The sequence below is a fragment of the Malania oleifera genome, chromosome 1 (genome assembly GCF_029873635.1).
Source record: "Malania oleifera isolate guangnan ecotype guangnan chromosome 1, ASM2987363v1, whole genome shotgun sequence".
In the NCBI taxonomy this organism is placed as follows: domain Eukaryota; kingdom Viridiplantae; phylum Streptophyta; class Magnoliopsida; order Santalales; family Ximeniaceae; genus Malania; species Malania oleifera.
In genome coordinates, this window is record NC_080417.1 from 16,391,541 (window position 1) to 16,413,675 (window position 22,135).

Below are 22,135 nucleotides of genomic sequence, written 5' to 3' on the forward strand. Positions count from 1 at the left end.
GAAAAATTAGGTTTACTTAGCTCAAATAAATTGTAGCGGCTCATTGATTAAGTACAAAATAAATTTGAAAAACACAATGTTCCTACCACTATTACAATTATAGGAGAGTGTATAAGCTTTCTCACCCAAAGAATCAATCAAACAATTTAGCCAAGATACATACAAGTTTTGTTATCATCAATATCAATCTTGGGGCTAATCATCCATCCCCCCTCCCCTCCTATAGCAACTGTGCACTGGCACTATAGCTGATATAGAGTGTTAGATAAGTTATTTATACTACAATGCCCCAGTGCCACATTTTAACTGTGCCTCAGTGCACATCCCAGGCTTCTGATTAGTAGTTTGATTGTTCCCTAATCTAGGTTAATAAACCCTCTCCCCTACTGAAGCAATTGCATTCCAGTATTGGGAAATCAAAATGGTGATCGTGGCTCTAATACCACTTGTAAGACCAAGTTCCGGTTGCTGCACCAAAATCTATAGTTGATAGTGAGTGCTACCCAAATCCTTTATACTGCAATATCCCAACCATAATGTTTTTGAGTCATTTGACCGTGAATGAGCTGGCTCACATCGCTGGCCTCAGTCACGTGGGCTGATTGCTGCCTCACCTTGACCAATAGAATTATATATATTTATTGTTTCTCCTTTAAAATTTTCTGAGATTCTTGAGGAACTGAAGTTCTAAAGTTAACTGAATTCTTTTTTGTTCCTATGCTTGTGGAGTTAACTAGGTATCTTATTGGTTTTTCTATTATGTATTTTTCCAGAATGACTATCAAAGAAATTGGTATATCTGATGCGGTTGTGGATTTACTGGCAGAGTGTTTGTCAAGAAAACCTTGTGAAGTTAAGGTATGCCCCATAAAGGACAATGTGGATTCATTTGCTTATTAAGATTCATGCTCACGTGTGTGAATAATTTATACAACTAAATACATTCATGTGCAATCTTTTCTATTTGTTCTTCTTTTCTCTTGTTTATTATCTGATGAAAACTGGTCATAGTGTAAACTTTGGTCCAGCCGTTTCCCATTTGTTTTGTGCTGGCTTTACAGAGATATGAAACACCATCAAACATCTTATACAGGCAAGATACGAAATTCTTACCAAGGAAGAGAGGACTGTGGGGAGCTGTAAGGATGGGGATGTTAAAGATGTGTCACAAACTGTGAATTCTATTTTTGACAAAGATCTTGATGCAGCTTTGGATTCTTTTGACAATCTGTTTTGTCGGCGATGTCTTGTAAGTACAATTTTTGTACTCAATTTAATCAATTTGTTCTGTAGCCTGGCCCCCCTGTTCGGCCTTCCTGTTTACCTATCAATTTTTTTTTTTTTTACATTCTATATTTGTATTGTTCTGACTTCTATGATTAACACTGTATTTCTCTTGCTGTCTTGGTTGTCAGGTCTTTGATTGTCGATTGCATGGGTGTTCTCAGGATCTTGTGTTTCCTGTAAGTTCATAATATTAAGATTCACAAATGGTTTGGTCTTCACATTGTTTATTTTGTTATTCTAAATGCTACCAGGCTGAAAAACAACACCCATGGAACCGTACGGATGAGGAAAATGCAACATGTGGGCCTCATTGCTATAGAGTGGTATGTATTGGGTGTATATAGTTAGGACAATTCCTGTGGTACACTATTTTTTTTTCAGTAATGGGTAAAGAATCCAACTGGCTAGCTTCAATGTCAGGTCCTGAAGTCGGAAAGTGATGCGATGCAGAGCTCTCCTTTGCGTGATGATCTCCAAGATAAACCTGTGTCTTCATCTGATGGTGCTGGGGCTCAAATATCAACCAGGAAAAAATCCACTCTCTCTGTTAGGAGGTCAAAGTCCTGCCAAAGTGAAAGTGCATCATCAAATGCAAGAAACATGTCTGAAAGCAGTGACTCAGAGATTAGATTGAGGGAGGACTCCAATTCTAAGCTTCACTCTCCATCATCACCCAAGACTAAGGTTGTTGGGAAAGATGTAATTAGTAAAAGGAATAGTAAACGAGTTGCCGAGCGTGTTCTTGTATGCATGCGGAAAAAGCAGAAGAAAATGGTGGTTTCTGATTCTGATTCCATTATCAATGAAGGTGTTTGGTCAAGAGATATGAAACTTAGATCTAATTCACGTAAAGAAAACGAAGATGCTAGCTCCTCTTCCCAGAAGAAGGCAAAATCAAGAGCTGGAAGGCCTAGGAAGAAAGAATCACGAAGTCAGGATGGCCACAAGTTGGTGCAGCGTGATGGTCCTGATGCTCCGGCTAATGAGATGATTAACAACCCACCGGTGACTAGTAGTGATGACATGTTAAAGAAAGAAGAATATGTAGATGAAAACATTTGTAAACAACAACTAAGTGATGATAAATCTTGGAAAACTATTGAAAAGGCCCTTTTTGAGAAGGGGCTGGAGATTTTTGGCAGGAATAGGTCAGTGTATTCAATCCATCTTGTGGTAATGGGATTTTTAGAGATAATGATAGCCATGTTTTCACTTTTTATTTTCATCAAGACATTTTTTTTTTAAAATAAAAAACTGCTTGGGGCACTTTACTTCCAAAAGTGCTCAATTTTTCGTTTGATTTTGGATATGATATTGCAAGTTAGCTGCTTCCTACTAATGAACTTACGTCAGGCTATTTGACCTAGTAGTTTCCAAGCGCATCCCCTTCCCCTGGCCCCCTTTTTTCAAGTTATACTGTCAAGCCCATGTGGGAAGGATTGCTTCTTCAACATTCTACAATCAAATTGCTGTTAAACATCAATTTCTTAAGGCTGAAGGGTGTTTGTTGACAAGTCCTGCAGTTGTAAACCTGAGTACTTATTGGCAAGATTAGACTAGTGGTGCTATTTCAATTAAATTTGAATTAGAGAAAGTTTCCCTCCCTCCCTCTCTCCCCCCCAACTCCAAATATGAAGCACTTGACTTGTATCCTGTATGCTACATTTGTGAATTAAAAAAGAATTCTTATCTATCCAATTTCCTTGTTTAATATTTACATTATTTTCATATGTTCTTTCCATTAAACTATTAAAACCTGTCTTTTAACTACCTGTTCATCTAATGATGTTTTTTTCTATGTTGCTACAGCTGTTTAATTGCTAGGAACTTAATGAATGGTATGAAGACATGTTTGGAGGTATTTCAGTACATGAATTACTCTGATAATAAGCTAGGGCGATCAGGAGATGTAAATTCTCTAATTGAAGGTTATTCCAAGGGTGACTGTAATGAAACTATGGTCAGTATTTTGATTATGGCCAATTGACTGTTAGCCTGGAATTTCTTGCCCTAACAAAATTTGTTTTTTTTTTGGTTTGTTTGGGTGGTGGGGTTTGGGTTTGAAACTTACTGCAGGGTAATGAAGTTAGAAGAAGATCTAGATTTTTACGTAGGCGAGGTAGAGTTCGCCGCTTGAAATATACTTGGAAGTCTGCTGGTTACCATTCAATCAGGAAAAGGATTTCCGAGAGAAAAGATCAGCCTTGCAGGCAGTATAATCCATGTGGTTGCCAATCTGCATGTGGGAAGCAGTGTGCTTGTCTTCTAAATGGGACCTGCTGTGAAAAGTACTGTGGGTGAGCCTTCTTCTCCCATCTTTTATGAAACACTAGTCAAATTCTTGTGGCAAAATTCTATAGAACCATATGCAACTAAAATTGTGTCCTGATGTGTTGTAATACAAACAAACAATTATGTGATATTTATTGACCAAGTTTTATTATATTATGTTCCTAATATTCCCAACTATCATCATTTTTCTCATCTAGATGCCCCAAGACTTGCAAGAATCGATTTAGAGGTTGTCATTGTGCAAAAAGTCAATGTCGAAGTCGTCAATGTCCATGCTTTGCTGCAGACCGAGAATGTGATCCAGATGTTTGTAGGAATTGCTGGGTCAGGTAAGCATATCTAGTTGTTGATCGTGATTCTTCGTTCCACCTTTGTCACCATAAGTGATAAACTTTTGATGTGATTGAGTGAGTTAATTTTGCTGGGTAAAGAATGAACTTCATGTTGCTGGCAACAAAATTAGGCCTTGCTTGACCATTTGTGTTGTGTCTCAGGAACATTTGATGTTGTCAAGTCTGATGTATTGTTATATTCTCAAAAAATGTTTGTGATATTGATGAACAGTGCTTTGTCATAGCACTAAGTGGCTATACTTTATAGCCAAACTAGTTAAGATGTAGACACATTACTCAATGCACTTTTCTGGAAAATGTGTGTTGCATGTCAGCATCCTGTTTGGCTATAAACTGCAGCTACAGTTTAACAAAGCATTTTCTAATATTGATTTGGCGATATTTGTTCTGTATTTTTATGTTCATGTCAGCATATTAAACAAACTATGAAAATGTCATCATTTAATTTTGAAGAAGTCATAGTTTATGCTATGACCATGCTTATAATCTTAGTATTAGATGTATATTGTTGATCTTCACAACTTCAGCGTTTCTTTTAACTAGCCACTACAATTTGAAGAACTGGCTTCATGGCTAAGTTGCATCTGCTTTAGCTAATTTTTTTTTCCCTTTGAAAGTTAATGAACGACAATATGGCTTGCCTTGGTCCCACCCCCCCCCCCCCCTCTCTCTCTCTCTATATATATATATATGTGTGTGTGTGTGTGTAGTAGTGTCATGACTTCCAGTCAATGTAGTTAATGGAGCTGTGTGAGCTGCCTTTGCAGTTGTGGTGATGGCACTCTTGGGGTTCCTAGCCAAAGAGGTGACAATTATGAATGTAGGAATATGAAGCTCCTTCTTAAACAACAACAAAGGGTAACCACTTCTCTCCCTATCTCCTTGATTTTTTCTCTTTCGAAAAAAAAAAAAGTTGGACAAAGTGCCAAATACTAATATAATCGTATAGTTACATACAGCCAGGCTGGATACAACTCTTGCTTCATTTGGACTGTATTTCTAAACTTTCCTGACCTCATCTTTTCTGGTTGGGATATCGTCACATTTTTTTTTTCAAAAACTATATATTTTTCAGTGTCTACATTCATGTCATGATTCTGGGTTAAATTGGCGCCCCCATGTGATGCTTTAACCAACTCTGATAGTTAAAGTTGCCGGGTTTGATGATATTGTCTTTTGGGCTTCATCTTTATAGTCACTTGTCTTGGTTCCTGTACATATAGGTCTTGCTTGGAAGATCTGATGTGTCTGGTTGGGGAGCTTTCTTAAAGGTAACTTTTTTCATAATGCTAATACAATGTTGGATATTTTGGCTAATGGCTGATCTTTTTGTTACTGTCCAGAATAGCGTTGGCAAACATGAATACCTTGGCGAGTACACAGGGGAACTTATTTCACATCGGGAAGCAGATAAGCGTGGAAAGATTTATGATCGTGAAAACTCCTCCTTTCTGTTCAATCTGAATGATCAGGTGTGATATTTGACATAATTCTGGATTTAAGATCAAAATCCATTTTTCTTTTTCATTTTCCCTTTTTTAATCTTAAGTCAAGATTGCATGATTCCATTCATGTAGTTTGTTCTCGATGCCTATCGCAAGGGTGACAAATTGAAGTTTGCTAACCATGCCCCTGATCCAAATTGCTATGCAAAGGTACCCCCTTTGACCATTTACAAGCTTATATCTTAGAATATAGCAGTTTCCTTGATTCTAGATTAAAACATGGGTATATTGCTACTGGATTTTCTTCGCTGGAGGAAGCCGGCCATTTTCCCTTAAATAACATGCACTTGATGATGTTATGTCAGGTCATCATGGTAGCGGGGGATCACAGAGTGGGCATATTTGCAAAGGAGCGTATTAATGCGGGAGAGGAGCTTTTTTATGATTACCGTTATGAGCCGGACAGAGCTCCTGCATGGGCTAGGAAGCCTGAGGCATCAGGCTCTAAAAAGGATGATGCTGCTCCTTCGAGCGGCCGTGCTAAGAAGCTTGCTTAATTGTGCATTACATTACAAAATCTCACATTGAAAATTTTGCCATTCTTTTTACAGGTAGTGGCTTCATTCCGATTGACCCTTAAAAAAAGGAAAAACGTGAGTTCATTTTGTTTCGGCCTTAAAAAAAGGGGGCAAACATATCTTCTTCATTGGATCAATTCATGTCATTCTTGTGTACACTATACTATTCACTAGAGCAGGAATACAAGCCCAATGAATCAATGTTAATTGTAGCCTCAAAACTTTCTTGTAACAGTGTAAACTTATTAAATGCATTCTGATTTACACCATTCTGATAATATCTGCTCTGTGCTGAGTTCGCATGAATTTTGAGCCCGTCTCTATTTTTGGTTGCAATTTTTTTTACACAGCTTTGTTATTTCTAGGTGGGTTTAATGTATGATTTGTATGGGGGCAATGCATTTCATCATGAGAACCTCCCTGCCAATCCAAAGCACTGATTAGTTTCAGTTTATGGTTCGTGATTTTTCTTTGTATGATGGGGAGATGGGGAGACTGCGAGTGATCAAATTATGCTTTCTTCCCAATTTTTTTCAAGCTTTCTTTGCCAAACCAATGTTGGGATGCATGGGGTTTATACATCTCTACCCGGCAGATAACTACTAATCTTGGGCATGCACACATTAACGATATTAGTCAGAAATTATATATTTTTTGGTAGATCGAAAACTTTGTTTTTGCTGCTTTCGTCCTATTTCCCATTTTTAGCTGGTGGAGAAGTGGCAACAAGCAGCCTCTTTCTTTTCTTTTTGCTATGTTCTCCACCAGCCTTTTGCTATTGCGCCAAGGCTAAGGCTAAGTGTTACGGAAATTGTAACGCCCCGAATTTAAAACTAGAGTATGGAGTGTTATTTGAAATAAATCTTTGATACCTCCTCGTGACACCCTGAACCCACTTAGCGGGGTCCATGTGCCACGTGTTCTATTACCTATACTTGACATTCTATTTCATTCACGCAGTGGAAATAACAATAATACCTCAATAAAATATACTAGAGTTTTTACATCCATATACAACTCAAAAACATGACCTAACATCCTGTATTAACAAACATCCATAACATTTCTGAAAACATAAACAAACCCAAAAGAGAATATATATAACCAGTAGTCCATACCATCTCTCTCTCTCTCTCTCTCTCTCTCTCTCTCTCTCTCTCAAAAATGTTACAACAACCCGAGCTCTTTAAGCTCGATCCTGCTAAGGTCTTGAAAAGATGAAATGCAACTATTAGGTGAGACACATTTCATTAAATCGGAATAGATTAACACCAATGTGTGACTTTCATGAGGTTTGTGTGCAAATATATATAATCATCATTTATAAACATATCACAGTTATGAAAACATTATCTATCCCTACTCACATACATGCAGTGTATTTTAATAAAACGAGAGTCCCTAAGGATTGAGGTGATTACCCGCCCATGCAAGTAACACCCCTTTGCTCTGATACCTTATGCAACCCATAGCTACAATTGAAGCATATCAGAACACTTACCTTACTTTTTTTTTATCAAATGGTAAAAGTGTATATTGATCAAAGTACGTATCAGAACACTTACCTTACTTAGTAAGCCCTCAGGTGGATAATTTATCTCGTATACACACACACACACACACACACACACTAACACTATAACGACTCAAAAATTATACCATCTTTATTTATTTATTTATTTATATATTTTTTACCTATTTACTCTGATACCCCTGACTTATCTGTTATAACCTCCCAGACCCCAAGTAAGCACTGATGAAACCCTGCTCATATTACATACCTAAGTAGTGGAAAACATAAAACATACATCCATATTTACCGGAATTCGATTTTTCCCCAAAACATAATTACACATCATCCCAGTATCATATACCCAAAACTCCAGGTTACCACTCAAAAATACAAACTCCTATTAAAACTCACCCTACAGACAGGGTGTTGTAGACGACCTCACTATCTATGAGCTTGATCTGCTCGCCTAGTTGGATCACCTGAAAAATATTAAATTACTGGGATGAGATAACTCTCAGTAAGAAGAAATATGCTATTACTAGTGTGTGACAATTGAGCTTACAAACATATTATACTGATAAATAACTAAAACTAAATTTAGCTCGTAAAACATCTCATAGTACATAGTACATCCATATAGTTTAAAATACAACTGAGATCTCTGAGTACTATTTATTCTTAATTCTAGTACTATAGAATATCTGTTGTTGTACTGTAAAACTATATACATAAAAATAATAACTTTGATAATACCCTAGAAAACTATACATCATGATTTAACTTCTCATGACAAGATTGTGTGGCCTGTAGGCAGAACTTAACACTGGTTGGCCTACCATGATAAGTCAATCTACACTCCACCAATCCTTAGCCCGACCCTAACACAAACTTCGTGGAATGATAACTGGTAAACCGTACTTCATCAATTCTCAGCCTGACCCTAACACAAACTCCGTGGCACGGTAGTTGGTAAACTTCCACATACTATCCAAATTATGTGGTTGCACACTGATCTGAAATAGCGACGGTACCTTACTCTACTAATAACTAATCTAATTCGTTAGGGTCTATTACTGTATATACTATATGTATTATCTTGCTATTTCATCATGATTTTAAAATAACCATAATACCGTAAACTATTCTAAAAATGCTGTAATACTGAACTAAAATATCTATAATAACTGACCTATAATATCTAAATGTATAAGTTGTAATATCTTAGTGTTATGACTTTAAAGTTCTGGAAATCATGGTAATCTGTAAATATTGTAAATCGTGATAGTATGAAAACTGTATAATGATATTTTTTACTAATATACTATAAAACATGATATTTGAAAGCTATATAAATACTCTCCTGATCTGTTACGAGATCATGCCACACAACTAAATAAATAAAATTCTATGCTCTGAAATTTGTATTTTCTGATATACTAATAATTTGTGAACTAAATAATAATCTGGTAAAACATGTAATTTTCTGATAACCATACTAAAATGCCTAGCATAGCATATTTCCCTTACCTAACTGACTGGGAGGCTCATCTCCAACTCTACTCTCACGCCCTCGGTGTACCAATCTTTAAATCCTGCAATAGTACATTTATACAAATTTCTCAGTGAATCACTAAATTTCCCATAAAATTATCCATTCTTATTTCCTGAACCTACCTATTCACAATTTCTTAAACTTTAATATACCTGGGCTCCTGGAAAAATATATATACTGGGCTCCTCAACCTATGTCTGCAGGGTCCCAAAAACACCCCAACCCTGAAAATATAACACCCTAATTTTACTTTACAAAATACCAGTATATTCTCATACAATACCAAATCAAAGCTTAAATAAACCTGCTAATACTAAGAATACCCAAATAACCTTCTTACCCTGATTTTGGGATGGTGCCCAAGTTGACCTAACCAACAATCTATTCCAGAAGACTTGAAGGGAATCTTCCCAGGAGTAGCGTGACGGCTTCCGATCAACGAACCGATGAAGAACAAAGCCAGAATTGTAAAGAGAAGGATAGGGAAACGAATTTGAGGGAGAGAGAGAGAGAGAGAGAGAGAGAGAGAGAGAGAGAGAGAGAGAGAGAGAGAGAGAGAGAGAGAGAGAGAGAGCCTGCATGCAATCCTCACAGAAAATGTGATTTTTGGCTTTATATTGAATGCTTGTCCACGTGGCCTCGTCGACTAGTAGCTCGTCGACGAGTCCAAGAAGGGGATTCGTCGACGAACACCTAACTCTCGTGGATGAGTTTCAAGCCCTGAAATCGGCCCTCTCGGTAAATTCTCGTTGACGAGACACGAGTCCACGTTGATGATCCCAAGAAGGCTTCTCATCGACGAGCGCTCTGTGTTCGTTGACGAGACCCTGCTGAGTCCCTCTTGAAATTCTCCTTCTTTTTTTATTTTATCATTTAATTACTATAATTTTTCAGATCTCTATATTTTCTCCTCCTTATAAAATTTCATTCTCGAAATTTGCTATATGTATTAAACACCATCCATTGAGGAAAACAAACTACTTATTTTATTAATTACCCTCACTTATGGCGGAGAAATACTATGGTTACATAAGATGTTCTGGGAGATTACAATTATACCCATAAAAGAAAATTTTCTACCAAAACCAAAACACTAACTACCTTATAACCTAAAATACAACTATACATTCATCACTCTGTACTGAATACAATAAAACTGTTGTTATCTAAATAATACTAATTCTTACCATACCCCACTAAATAGGTGTGGGTATTTCTGTCAAATTTCGTCCTCAAACTCCCACAAAGCTTCCTCTATGGCATGATTCCTCCACAGGACTTTTACTAACTAAATTTTCTTGGTGCCCAATTCTTGTTCCTTCCTATCTAAGATCTGCACTAGTGCTTCCACATACGCTAGTGAATCTCCAAGCTCTATCTCTACATAATTGATCACGTGGGATGGGTCTGAGACTTATTTCTTTAGCATGGAAACATCAAATACGTCATGTATTCTAGATAGAGCTGGTGGTAAAGCTAGCCTGTAGGCAACTAACCCCACTCTTTCAAGTATCTCAAATGGGCCAATGTACCTAGGGCTCAGCTTACCCTTCTTCCCAAATCTCATAACTCCTCTCAGTGGAGTTACCTTAAAAAATACCCAATCTCCCACGTCAAACTTTAACTCCCAGGGCGAGTATCTGTGTAGCTTTTCTGCTGACTCTGAGCTGCACTAATTTTGTCTTTAATAAGCCGGACTTTGTTGTATACCTGCTGCACCAACTCTGGTGCAAATACTCGCCTTTCTCCCACTTCATCCCAGTATAATGGAGAATGACACCTCCTACCATATAAAGCCTTGTATGGTGCCATCATAATACTAGCCTGATAGCTGTTATTGTACGAAAACTCGATAGCGGCAAATACTAGGTCCAACTATCCTTGAAATCCAGTACACATGCACGTAACATATCCTCAAGTATTTGTATTATCCTCTCTATCTACCCATCTGTCTAAGGATGAAAAATGGTGCTGAATGCTAACTATGACCCCATAGCCTCTTGAATGCTCCTCCAAAATCGTGAAGTAAATCGGGGGGTCTCGGTCTAAGACTATAGATACTGGCACACCATGTGAGCGTATTATCTCCTGAATGTATAACTCTGCCAGTTTGTCCATAGAATAGTTGACTTTGATAGGGATAAAGTGAGTGGTCTTCGTCAGCCAATCTACGACCACCCATATAGTATTTTGTCCCTGCCACGCTGGCGGTAGCCTGGTCACGAAGTCCATGGAAACATGATCCCATTTCCACTTAGGGATGTAGAGTGGCTACATTTGTCCTGCTGGTCTTTGGTGCTCAACCTTTATCTATTGGCATGTCAAACATTGTTTCACGAATTCAGCAATCTCCCTCTTCATGCCGCTCCACCAAAAGGATTCCCGTAGATCTCGATACATTTTCGTGCTACCCGGATGCATAGTGTAAAGGGATTTATGAGCCTCCTCTAAGATTGTCCTCCTGATCTTGGAGTTTGCAGGAACACATAGTCTGGCACGGAACCTCAAAACTTCGTCATCTGAAATACTGAACTCTTCCCCTTGTCCGTCCTATACTATTTCCATTAGTTCTGCTATTTATGGATCATTCCTCTGGGCAGCTTTAACTCTTTCTTGCAAAGTAGGCTGTACCACCAGGTTGAAAATGAATGCCCAGTGATCACCTTCTATCAGCTCCACACCCAACCTCTCCAAATCCATCTAGATAGGGTGCTGAATCTCCACTACTGACAATACTGCTCCCATTGACTTTCGGCTCAGTGCATCAGCTCCCACATTTGCTTTTCCTAGGTGGTAGCTAATAGTGCAGTCATAATATTTAATGAGTTCCAACCATCTTCTTTGCCTCATATTCAGTTCTTTCTGAGTGAAGAAATATTTTAAACATTTTTGGTTTGTGAAGATCTCACATTTTCCTCCATAACGATAGTGTCTCCAAATCTTGAGAGCATACACCATTGCAGCTAACTCTAAATCATGCACATGATAATTATTCTCATATTCTTTAAGTTTCCTGGATGCATAAGATTTAACTCTCTCGTACTGCATCAACATGCACCCAAGCCCCCTCTGAGACGCATCATTGTAAATGACAAATCCATCCTCTCCTGATGGAATAGCTAACACCGGGGCAGTAACTAGCCGCTGTTTCAACTCCTGAAAGCTTTGCTCACATTCATCAAACCATTCAAATCTCGCAGTATTTCTTTTGAGTCATGTTAAGGGACCTGACAGTCTGGAAAACCCATTTACAAAGTACCGATAATACCTTGCTAGTCCTAGAAAACTCTTAATTTCTTGAACATTTCTCGGCCTCGCCTAATCTACCACTGCCTCTATCTTGCCTAGGTCAATTGCTATACCATTCTTGGATATCACATGCCCTAGAAAAACGACCTGCCTCAATCAGAATTCACATTTCTTGAATTTCGCGTACAACTTTCTTTCCCTCAATACCTACAACACTAGCCTTAGATGATGTTCATGCTCTTCAAAACTCTTCAAATAGACTAGTATATCATCTATAAAAATCATAACGAACTGGTCCAGATATTGATGGAACACTCGATTCATCAGGTCCATAAACGTTGCCGGTGCATTCGTCAGACCAAACAGAATTATGAGAAACTCCTAATGCCCATAATGGGTCCTGAAAGCCATCTTCGAAACGTCCTCCTCTTTAACTCTCACCTGGTGATAACCTAACCGGAGATCAATCTTGGAGTAGACTAGAGTCCCCTGGAACTGATCAAATAGATCATCAATTCTGGGAAGAGGATATTTATTCTTTATTGTTAGTTTGTTTATTTCTCTGTAATCAATGCATATCCTCATGGTCCCATCTTTCTTCTTCACAAATAAAACCGATGCTCCCCAAGGCAATATGCTAGGCCTGATAAAACCTTTTTCTAATAGCTCATACAACTGGTCTTTTAACTCTTTTAATTCTACTGGAGCCATTCTGTAAGGCGCTTTAGATATTGGTGCCGTCCTTGGAAGCAGATCAATTGCAAATTCTATCTCTCGATCGGGTGGTAAGCAAGGTAACTCCTCCGAAAAAATATCTGAAAATTCACTAATCACTGAAATATCAGTAAACTTTAATTCTCCCTCTGGCCTCTCATTTACATAAGCTACGAATCCCTGACAATTGCCCTGAAGCAGCTTCCTCAACTGTAAATTTGACACTAACTGCGGTGGGGCGCGCACACGCGATCCCACGAATCTGAATTGCTGCTCACCTGGGGGTTTGAAGACCAATTCTTTCTGATGAAAGTCAATGCTGACATGATTAGCTGCCAACCAGTCCATACCCAATATCACGTCAAACCCCTGCAGGTCTAGTACCACGAGATCAGCTGGTAATACTTTCCCCTGAATGGCCACTAGAAAATTCTTAAGTACCTTTCTATACCTCACTGTATATCTAGTCGGCGTGGCAAAAGACAACTCTACATTTAACAGTTGTGCCTCAATCCCAGATAATTTAGCACAACCCGATGATACAAATGAATGGGTGGCACCTGTGTCCAACAAAACAGTAGCTTTATATGAAAAAGTAGTAAAGATGCTTGTAACAACATTTCCAGCAGTCTCAGCATCTCCTGGCATCAAAGCATACACCCTCACTGGTGTTGTATTCCTATGCTAGTCCCCATGGGGTGCCTGATAACCACTCTGAAGTGGTCTATGAGCTGGCGTATGGATTAGTTGTCCCCGACATGATCGTGCCATATAACCAGGTCTCCCACAATGATGGCAAACATTTTCTCCCATTTTACATTCACCTAGATGCCTTCGACCACATTTAGCACAGCTAGGAAAGGTCTGCCCACTCTGAAAACCGCCGTGCCTCATCATTTGGCCCTGACCTCCTCCATACTAGTCTCCTCTCCATGGGCCTCGACTGGAACCAGCCTGGAAACCTTGAGGCATGGGCCTCTTCTTTTGACTCTGAGTTGCGGTGCCTCTCTGCATGCCACTCTCGATTACTACAGCTCTGTCCAGAACCTCCGCGAATGTCTGGGCTTGAAAATCGATAACCTGCTCAAACAAATTCTACCTCAGATCTTCCTCAAACTTCCTTGCATTCTTCTCCTCATCCGATGCCAAATGTGGGGCAAATCGAGATAACTTTATGAAACGAGTTGCATATTGTTGTACTATCAACTATTCTTGAGCCAGGTGTAGAAATTATGCAGCCTTTGCTCTCTCAACGGTGGTGGGGAAGTACCGATCGAAAAACAACTCCTAAAAATGGCTCCATATTACCGCTACCGGACTAGGCCTTTGTTCCTCAATCAACCTGGCTGATCTCCACCAGAGTTTTGCCTCCCCGGTCAGCTTAAATGTCACAAATAATACCTTTTACTCGTCAGTACATAGGAGGACTATCACCATATCCTTAATATCCTAAATCCAGTTCTTAGCCGCTAGAGGGTCTGCTCCTTTAGAAAATGATGGAGGTCTCATCTGCGTAAACTGCTCGATTGTGCAGCTACACTCCCTTGAGCTTCTGGCTATCTTAGCCATCACCTGCTGGGTGACGCTGCGCAGTATCGCATTGAAATCTCTACCTCTCATACTGGAAGGTCCTATTCCATCACCCCCAGCATTCGTACCACTACTCCCTGGGTCCATTCTAAAAATACAATGAACATAATTTAAAGACCCTATCTCCCATACATATCTAATTTATTTCATCTAATTGAAACCTCATATTCACAATTAACCACCCTCCCCAATCTTGATTCAAAATTCAATCCTGCAACCGTGTTACACGACCCGACAATAGTTTAGTATGACTTTCTTGAAATCGTCACCCTAAGAAAGGCATAGAAACCACCATGAAAATCTTGTAGCAAGACCACAAAACAAAACCTCAAATCCTTTTTCCTATATTCTGGTATTATTTCCACTGCACTCTAGAGCCTACAGAACCTAGCAAACTAGGCTCTGATACCAAATTGTAACGATCCAAAAATTATACCATTTTTTTTTTACGTATTTACTTAGATACCCCTGACTTATCTGTTATAACCTCCTAGGCCCCAAGTGAGCACTGAGGAAACCTTGCTCATATTACATACCTAAGCAGTGGGAAACATAAAAACATATATCCATATTTACAATACCAGAATTCGATTTTCCCCAAAACAGAATTACATAATTACACATCATCCCAGTATCATATACCCAAAACTCCAAGTTACCACTCAAAAATACAAACTTGTATTAAAATTCACCCTACAGACAGGGTAGTATAGACGACCTCACTACCTGTGAGTCAGATCTGCTTGCCTAGCTGGATCACCTGAAAAATATTAAATTACTGGAATGAAAAACTCTCAGTAAGAAGAAATATGCTATTACTAGTGTGTGGCAACTGAGCTTACAAATATATTATACTGATAAACAATTGAAACCAAATTTAGCTAGTAAAACATCTCATAGTACATAGTACATCCATATAGTTTAAAATACAATTGAAATCTCTGAGTACTATTCATTCATAATTCTAGTACTATAGAATATCTGTTGTTGTACTGTAAAACTATATACATAAAAATAATAACTGTGATAATACCCTGAAAAACTGTACATCATGATTTAATCCCTCACGACAAGGTTGTGCGGCCCGTAGGCGGGACTTAACACTGGTTGTGTAATGATCTGCCTAATTTTCCATAAATTTTTTTTCCACACAATAACATACATAATAATCCTGCTAAACTATTATAGTCGTAATCAACATGGACCCATAGGTACCAAAGATATACCTATCATACAACTCTAATACCTAAGCAGCGGGAAACATAAAGTCATATACATGCCATAAACACCAGAAACCATACCAGAGTTATACTAAATCTGTCATTTTCATATACATACAGTCATCCACAAAAAGACCAAAAGTACTCCTAGGGTCTTAACTCAAAAATCCATCTAACCCTAGCTCATCCACTTACCCTACATAGTGGGTAGTTCAGTCCGCTCCTACTGCTGCGGGGCTCTATCCGCCCTCCTACCTGGATTTCCTGAAATGTTTGTAATGCTGGAGTGAGACACCTCTCAGTAAGGGAGATAAACTAATATCAATGTGTGGCAACATGAGTATTTTTCGTGATATATATATAAACAGTACATAATTCATAACTGGTATAACAGTTATATCATATTTGAATATATCATGGTTTATCATAACATAGCGTATCATTTTAAATTTCTGTACTGAGAAATCATCTTATATAATCATATCATACTTGAATTATTACCCAGGATAGATAGTTAGTTAGCTATTGTCATGTCTTACCCCCCATATGTGTGGTGATCCTAAAAAAAAAATTAAAATTAAATAAATTAATTAAAATAACTAAATAAATAAATAAATAAATTATTATTATTAATTATATAATACAATATAATATGTTATTTTATTATAATATGATATAATATATAAATATGTTAACAAATCAACCTAAAGCTTCAAATTGAAGCTTCAGGAAATTCAGGAAGAAGAAAGTAGAGGTGCAGGTCCTTCGTCTCCTCCGTCTTCTCTCTCCCACTCTCCTTAATCTCTTCTCCAATATTTGGTTGATTGAAAATCCGAAGATATCGTTGGGTTCCTATCACTGCCACCGACAATCCTACTAGAGCGAATTTGTTGTAGGAGCGGTGTAGACATATCTCCTGGGGTAAGGTCAATTTTCACTCTTACCTTAGTTTTTATTAAATATTAAGCCTAATTGACGAACGAAAATTGCCAAGAGATTCGTGGGGAGATTCTCTACAATCTAGCCGGAGCGGATTTTCGAATCGGTGCTCCGGGGCACCAATCCTAAATCGGGGTAAATTTAATAATTTAGGCTTTTATAGGCTATCTAGGGTGTTCAGAACCTAGGGGGATTTTAGGGAAAGTTACTCTGGGGATTGTGATGAATAATGTGATTAAATTTGAATTTCAGGGTTCAAGGGTTTTAAAGGCCATAGGGCGTAGGCCGGGGTTTTATCGAGCTTTTCAGGAATCAAGTAAGGGGATTAATTTAAATCAGAATTTTATTAAATATGAACTTATTAAATTTTTATTTATTTATTTATGTACATATTTATTAATTTAAAGGTTATTTCGAAAATCAACCGTTCAAAATGGATTTTATAAACCTAGGATATATGGTATGGTATTTTGAATTAAAACGAACAGTGGAAAGTTTGGTTGTTTATATGGTTATGTTTAAATGTTGAAATTGTGTGGCCGATGATTATTTGGTAGGATTTATTGTTTAATTGGATTTGATATTGTTTGTGAAATACTAGAACTGTTTGTGAAATGCTGAAATTATTGTGAAAAATATTGGAACTACTTGTGAAAAATGCAGGATTTTGAAATAAAGTCCAGTGGTCAGGTATTGTTTGATTGACCAAGGGCCAAGATTATTATTTGACGGCTGAGGGCCGGGGTTTTATTTAATCGGCTATGAGACGGATTGTATTTGTGGCCGGGGGTCAGGTTTTTGAGTAACAGAAAATATATGTGAATTAATATTTTAAATGGTGATTTATATTATCTAAATTGCATGATATGCTTTAGGAACCCTAAGGACCAGTGTATTGTGAGCACGGTATCGTTGCTAGTTAGACCATGTTCACCCACACTATTCTGGATAGACGTATAGGGGGTGCCAGCCGACTGCCTGCGTGAGGTTGAAGTAAGGGCGTCGACCATGCAGCTTTGCTGTGGATGCCTACATACGTGGTTGCAGAGGATGTTGTTTTTTTTTTCTTTGTTTGGGCTAATCACCCAGGCTTAGTCCAGCCTTTGGGCCGCACAACCCGTGCCATGAGGGAAGTAAATGACGTATTTTTCACAAGGAATGTATTATATGCATATCTGTTAATTTATGTGAATACGAATAATTAATAAGATAATTTTGAGAGCTTGCTAAGAAAGATGAGTGACCTAGTAGCAGTAATGGTATTAGAGCAGAGGGAAACTACTTGTATGGATGGGTATTCTTCCCTATCCTCAACTAATTGTGTGTGTGAGTGTAAAATAAGAATGTTTTCATAAATGTGTTTATTTACTTAGTGAACAGGTTATTTTCTGTACACTAAACGCATGCGGTCCACACACTGCCATTAACTTAGTCTTTCCCTTACTTAGCTGTGCCTCACCCCTACTTTACAAACTAACTTTTTAGGAAATCCCAGAGATCGGGTCTAGCAGGCTAGAGGAGGCGGGCTAGCAGTGTAAATTTATGTAGGTAGTGTGTATGGACAGAGAGTTTATTTTTGTGGAATTTTATGGGTTGTAATTATGTGAAAATAGATATATTTGTGTATAAAGATAGTTAGAACTCTGGTAATGTAATTTGAGGATTTTGTATTTTATTTCCGCTGCATGTATGTGTTTTATATATGATGAATAAGGTATCAGGTACACAGACTAAAGTAGCACTCTGGGCCCCCGTGGCGGGTCAGGGTCATTAAAACATGACAGAGTTGTGCGGCTTGAAGGTGGGGCCTAGCAATGGCTGGCTGACCATACTAAGTCAAACATATGTATTTGTAAGTACGATGGGCCTGTTCCACTTGTGCCAGACTATCAGGGGAACTACGACACTCCCATAAAGCCACATCGACTACCATCTCCCACACTCTACATAAGATGTGTGGTAGCACTAACATATTCATAAACATATAGTTACGGTACCGTGCTTCAGAAAACTGAACTAAACTATCCGAGTTCTGATAACATATAATACATTCCATATTTAAACATAATTGTTTAGTAATTCAGAGTAATATCTGACATAAACATATTTCATGATTTCTTACGTATCATACATAATCATGGTTGGCTTACTTTTATTAGTTAATTACTATAATTCTTCAGGTCTCTATAGGTTGGCCTACCAGGATAAGTCAATCTGCACTTCAGCAATCCTCAGCTCGGCCCTAACACAAACTCCGTGGCACGGTAGCTGGTAAATTGTACTCCACCAATTCTCGGCCTGGCCTTAACACAAACTCTGTGGCACGGTAGCTAGTAAACTTCCACATACTATCCAAGTTATGTGGTTGCACATTGATATGAAATAGCGACAGTTCCATGCTCTGCTAATAACTAATCTAATTTGTCAAGGTCTAATTGTATATACTATATGTATTATCTTACTGTTTCATCATGATTTCAAAATAACCCTAACAACGTAAACTATTCTAAAAATACTGTAACACTGAACTAAAATATCTATAATAACTAACCTGTAATATCTAATTGTATAATTTGTAATATCTTAGTGTTATGGCTTTAAAGTTCTAGAAATCATGGTAATCTGTAAATATTGTAAATCGTGATAGTCTGAAAACTGTATAATGATATTTTCTGCTAATATTCTATAAAATATGATATTTGAAAGTTGTATAAATACTGTACTAATCTGTTACGAGCTCATGCCACACAACTAAATAAATAAAGTCCTATGCTCTGAATTCTGTATTTTCTGATATACTAATAATTTGTGAACTAAATAATAATCTGGTAAAACATATAATTTTTTGATAAATATACTAAAATACCTAGCATAGCATATTTCCCTTACCTAACTGACTGGGAGGCTCGCCTCCAACTCTACGCTCATGCCCTCAGTGTTCCAATCTTTAAATCCTGCCATGATACATTTATACAATTTTATCAGTGAATCACTAAATTTCCCAGAAAATTATCCATTCTTATTTCTTGAACCTGCCTATTCACAATTTCTTAAACTTTAATATACCTAAGCTCCTGGAAAAATATATATACAGGGGTCCTCAACCCATGCCTGTAGGGTCCCAAAAACACCTTAACGTTGAAAATATAACACTCTAATTTTACTTCATAAAACACCAATATATTCTCATACAATACCAAATAAAAGCTTAAATAAACCTGGTAATACTAAAAATACCCAAATAACCTTCTTATCTTAATTTTAGGATGGTGCCCAAGTTGGCCTAACCAACAATCTACTCCAGTAGATTTGAAGAGAATCTTCCCAGAAGTAGCATGGCGGCTTCCGATCGTCGAACCGGCAAAGAAGGAAGCCTGAATCGTAGATAGAAGGAGGGGGAAATGAATTTTAGAGAGTGAGAGAGAGAGAGAGAGAGAGAGAGAGAGAGAGAGAGAGAGAGAGAGAGCTCGTATGCAATCCTTGTAGAAAATGTGATTTTTGGTCTTATATAGAATGCTTGTCCACATGGCCTCGTTGACGAGTCATGTCATCTCATCGACAAGTTCAAGAAGGGGGGTTCTTCAACGAACACCTAACTCTCGTCAATGAGTTTCAGACCCTAAAATCAGCCCTCTCAGTAAGTTATTGTTGACGAGACACGAGTCTATGTTGACGATCCTAAGAAGGATTCTCGTCGACGAGTGCTTTGTGTTCGTCGACGAGACCCTACTGAGTCCCTCTTGAAATTCTCCTTTTCTTTCTTTTCTTTTATTATTTAATTACTATAATTCTTCGGGTCTCTACACACACATTCAAACAAAAGTTTACTGGGAGAAGTTCCCGAGAATAGGGAAGATTACCCGCCCATACAAGTAACTTCCCTCTGTCCTAATACGTTATGCAGTCCGGTATGACTACATCTGATACCTATCAGGGCACTTGCCTTTCTTAGCAAGTCCTCAGGCAGAGTGTATACTTCACCCCAATATACATATAAATATGATACTACTGTATACAATACTTTTTACTTTACTCTGTATCTGGCATCTCCATAATATTCATCTTTTCATGTTCTCAATATTTCATATTACACAGTTCACTTTCATAGTTCATATTATGTGATTCCCATATATAGTTTCTATCACGTGATTCTCATATAAAGTCCACATTACGTGGATCTCATGTAAAGTTTGCCTTATGTGGATCTCATGTAAAGTCCACCTTGCATGGATCTCATGTAAATTCCACCTTACATGGATCTCATGTCATATACATAATCTATAACGGTTCACATCACATGAATCTCATGTCATATACTTCCTCTGTAACAGTTCACATCACTTGAATCTCATGTCATATTTAACAATACACATGTAATACATATTCTTATTACATTTCAGTATTCCCAACATCTCATAAATATACATATCACAATTCATCATAGTAACTACATTTTACTCATGCCACACCATTTAAATAATACACATAATCATATCATTTAAAATAAAAAAAGTCAACCTATAGGGACCTGAATATGGAAAATAAATAAAGAAAAAGGAGGGAAATTAAAAAGGGTAAAACAATAAAGCTCGTCGACGAGGCTACATTTCTCGTCGACGAAGTCTCTTTGTGGCTTGGCGACGAGACGCCAAGGTTTGTCGACGAGGAGTTATCGAGAGATTTTTCAGAGATTCTGAAATTTCAGGCTTGTCGATGAGGTCACCTTCTCGGCCACGAGCGACCTTCTTTGGGTCGTCAACGAGAACTTTGACTCATTGACGAGGCTGGCCAGGTCAACTTAGTTATAAATTGAATATCCTTTTATTCCTTGCTAAGTTATCCCATTCTCTCTCTCTCTCTCTAAAACTCAAACCAACCCTCTCTCTCTCTCTAGGATTCCGTGTCGTCTGTTTCCGGAATCAACAATCCGACATCACTACGTGGACTAGGAGGAGAATCTCAACAGTTATAGCGGATCAGATTTTCGATCTAAGGATTTTTGGGTTTTTCCCTAAAATCGAGGTTAGCATTTGATTCCATTTCTGATTCGGTACATATGTAGTAGTCATGATTATAATGAAGTAATGTTCTTAGCTTTCTAGGTTCTGAGGATCACGGGTCGTTGTTTTGGATTGATCCGTTCATGTTTCGATTTTCGGGATTAAGGTAAGGGGATTTGTTTACAACAATATTTTTAGAAAATTGAACCACTAGAAAGATAGATTATGTCTTATTGCACATTTTGACTGCTTATCTGCAGTTGTTTCTTGCGATTTTATGATTTTATGGTTTTTGGCAAAAAAATAGGGGTTTTAGTATATGAACTCCAAATTTTCTAAAATTACTTTAACTACTTTAAAACTAAGGTAGGAACTGCTTGATACCCAGGTTTGCGGTTCAAAT

General features: G+C 37.8%; 1 protein-coding gene across 2 annotated transcripts in view; it reads left to right on the forward strand.

The window, feature by feature from the left end:
• Positions 1-6,233, forward strand: part of LOC131162336 (histone-lysine N-methyltransferase CLF) — a 28,530-nt gene extending 22,297 nt beyond the window's left edge. For both annotated transcript variants that reach the window (XM_058118705.1, XM_058118697.1), the window contains exons 5-17: positions 774-858; positions 1,094-1,249; positions 1,416-1,463; positions 1,539-1,610; positions 1,708-2,435; positions 3,097-3,247; positions 3,364-3,584; positions 3,777-3,908; positions 4,700-4,790; positions 5,156-5,203; positions 5,276-5,404; positions 5,510-5,587; positions 5,743-6,233. In XM_058118705.1, coding sequence (XP_057974688.1) covers positions 774-858; positions 1,094-1,249; positions 1,416-1,463; positions 1,539-1,610; positions 1,708-2,435; positions 3,097-3,247; positions 3,364-3,584; positions 3,777-3,908; positions 4,700-4,790; positions 5,156-5,203; positions 5,276-5,404; positions 5,510-5,587; positions 5,743-5,934 — 2,131 coding nt within the window. In that variant the 3' untranslated portion in view covers positions 5,935-6,233. The remainder of the gene's footprint in view (positions 1-773; positions 859-1,093; positions 1,250-1,415; positions 1,464-1,538; positions 1,611-1,707; positions 2,436-3,096; positions 3,248-3,363; positions 3,585-3,776; positions 3,909-4,699; positions 4,791-5,155; positions 5,204-5,275; positions 5,405-5,509; positions 5,588-5,742) is intronic.
• Positions 6,234-22,135: the final 15,902 nt, after the last annotated feature.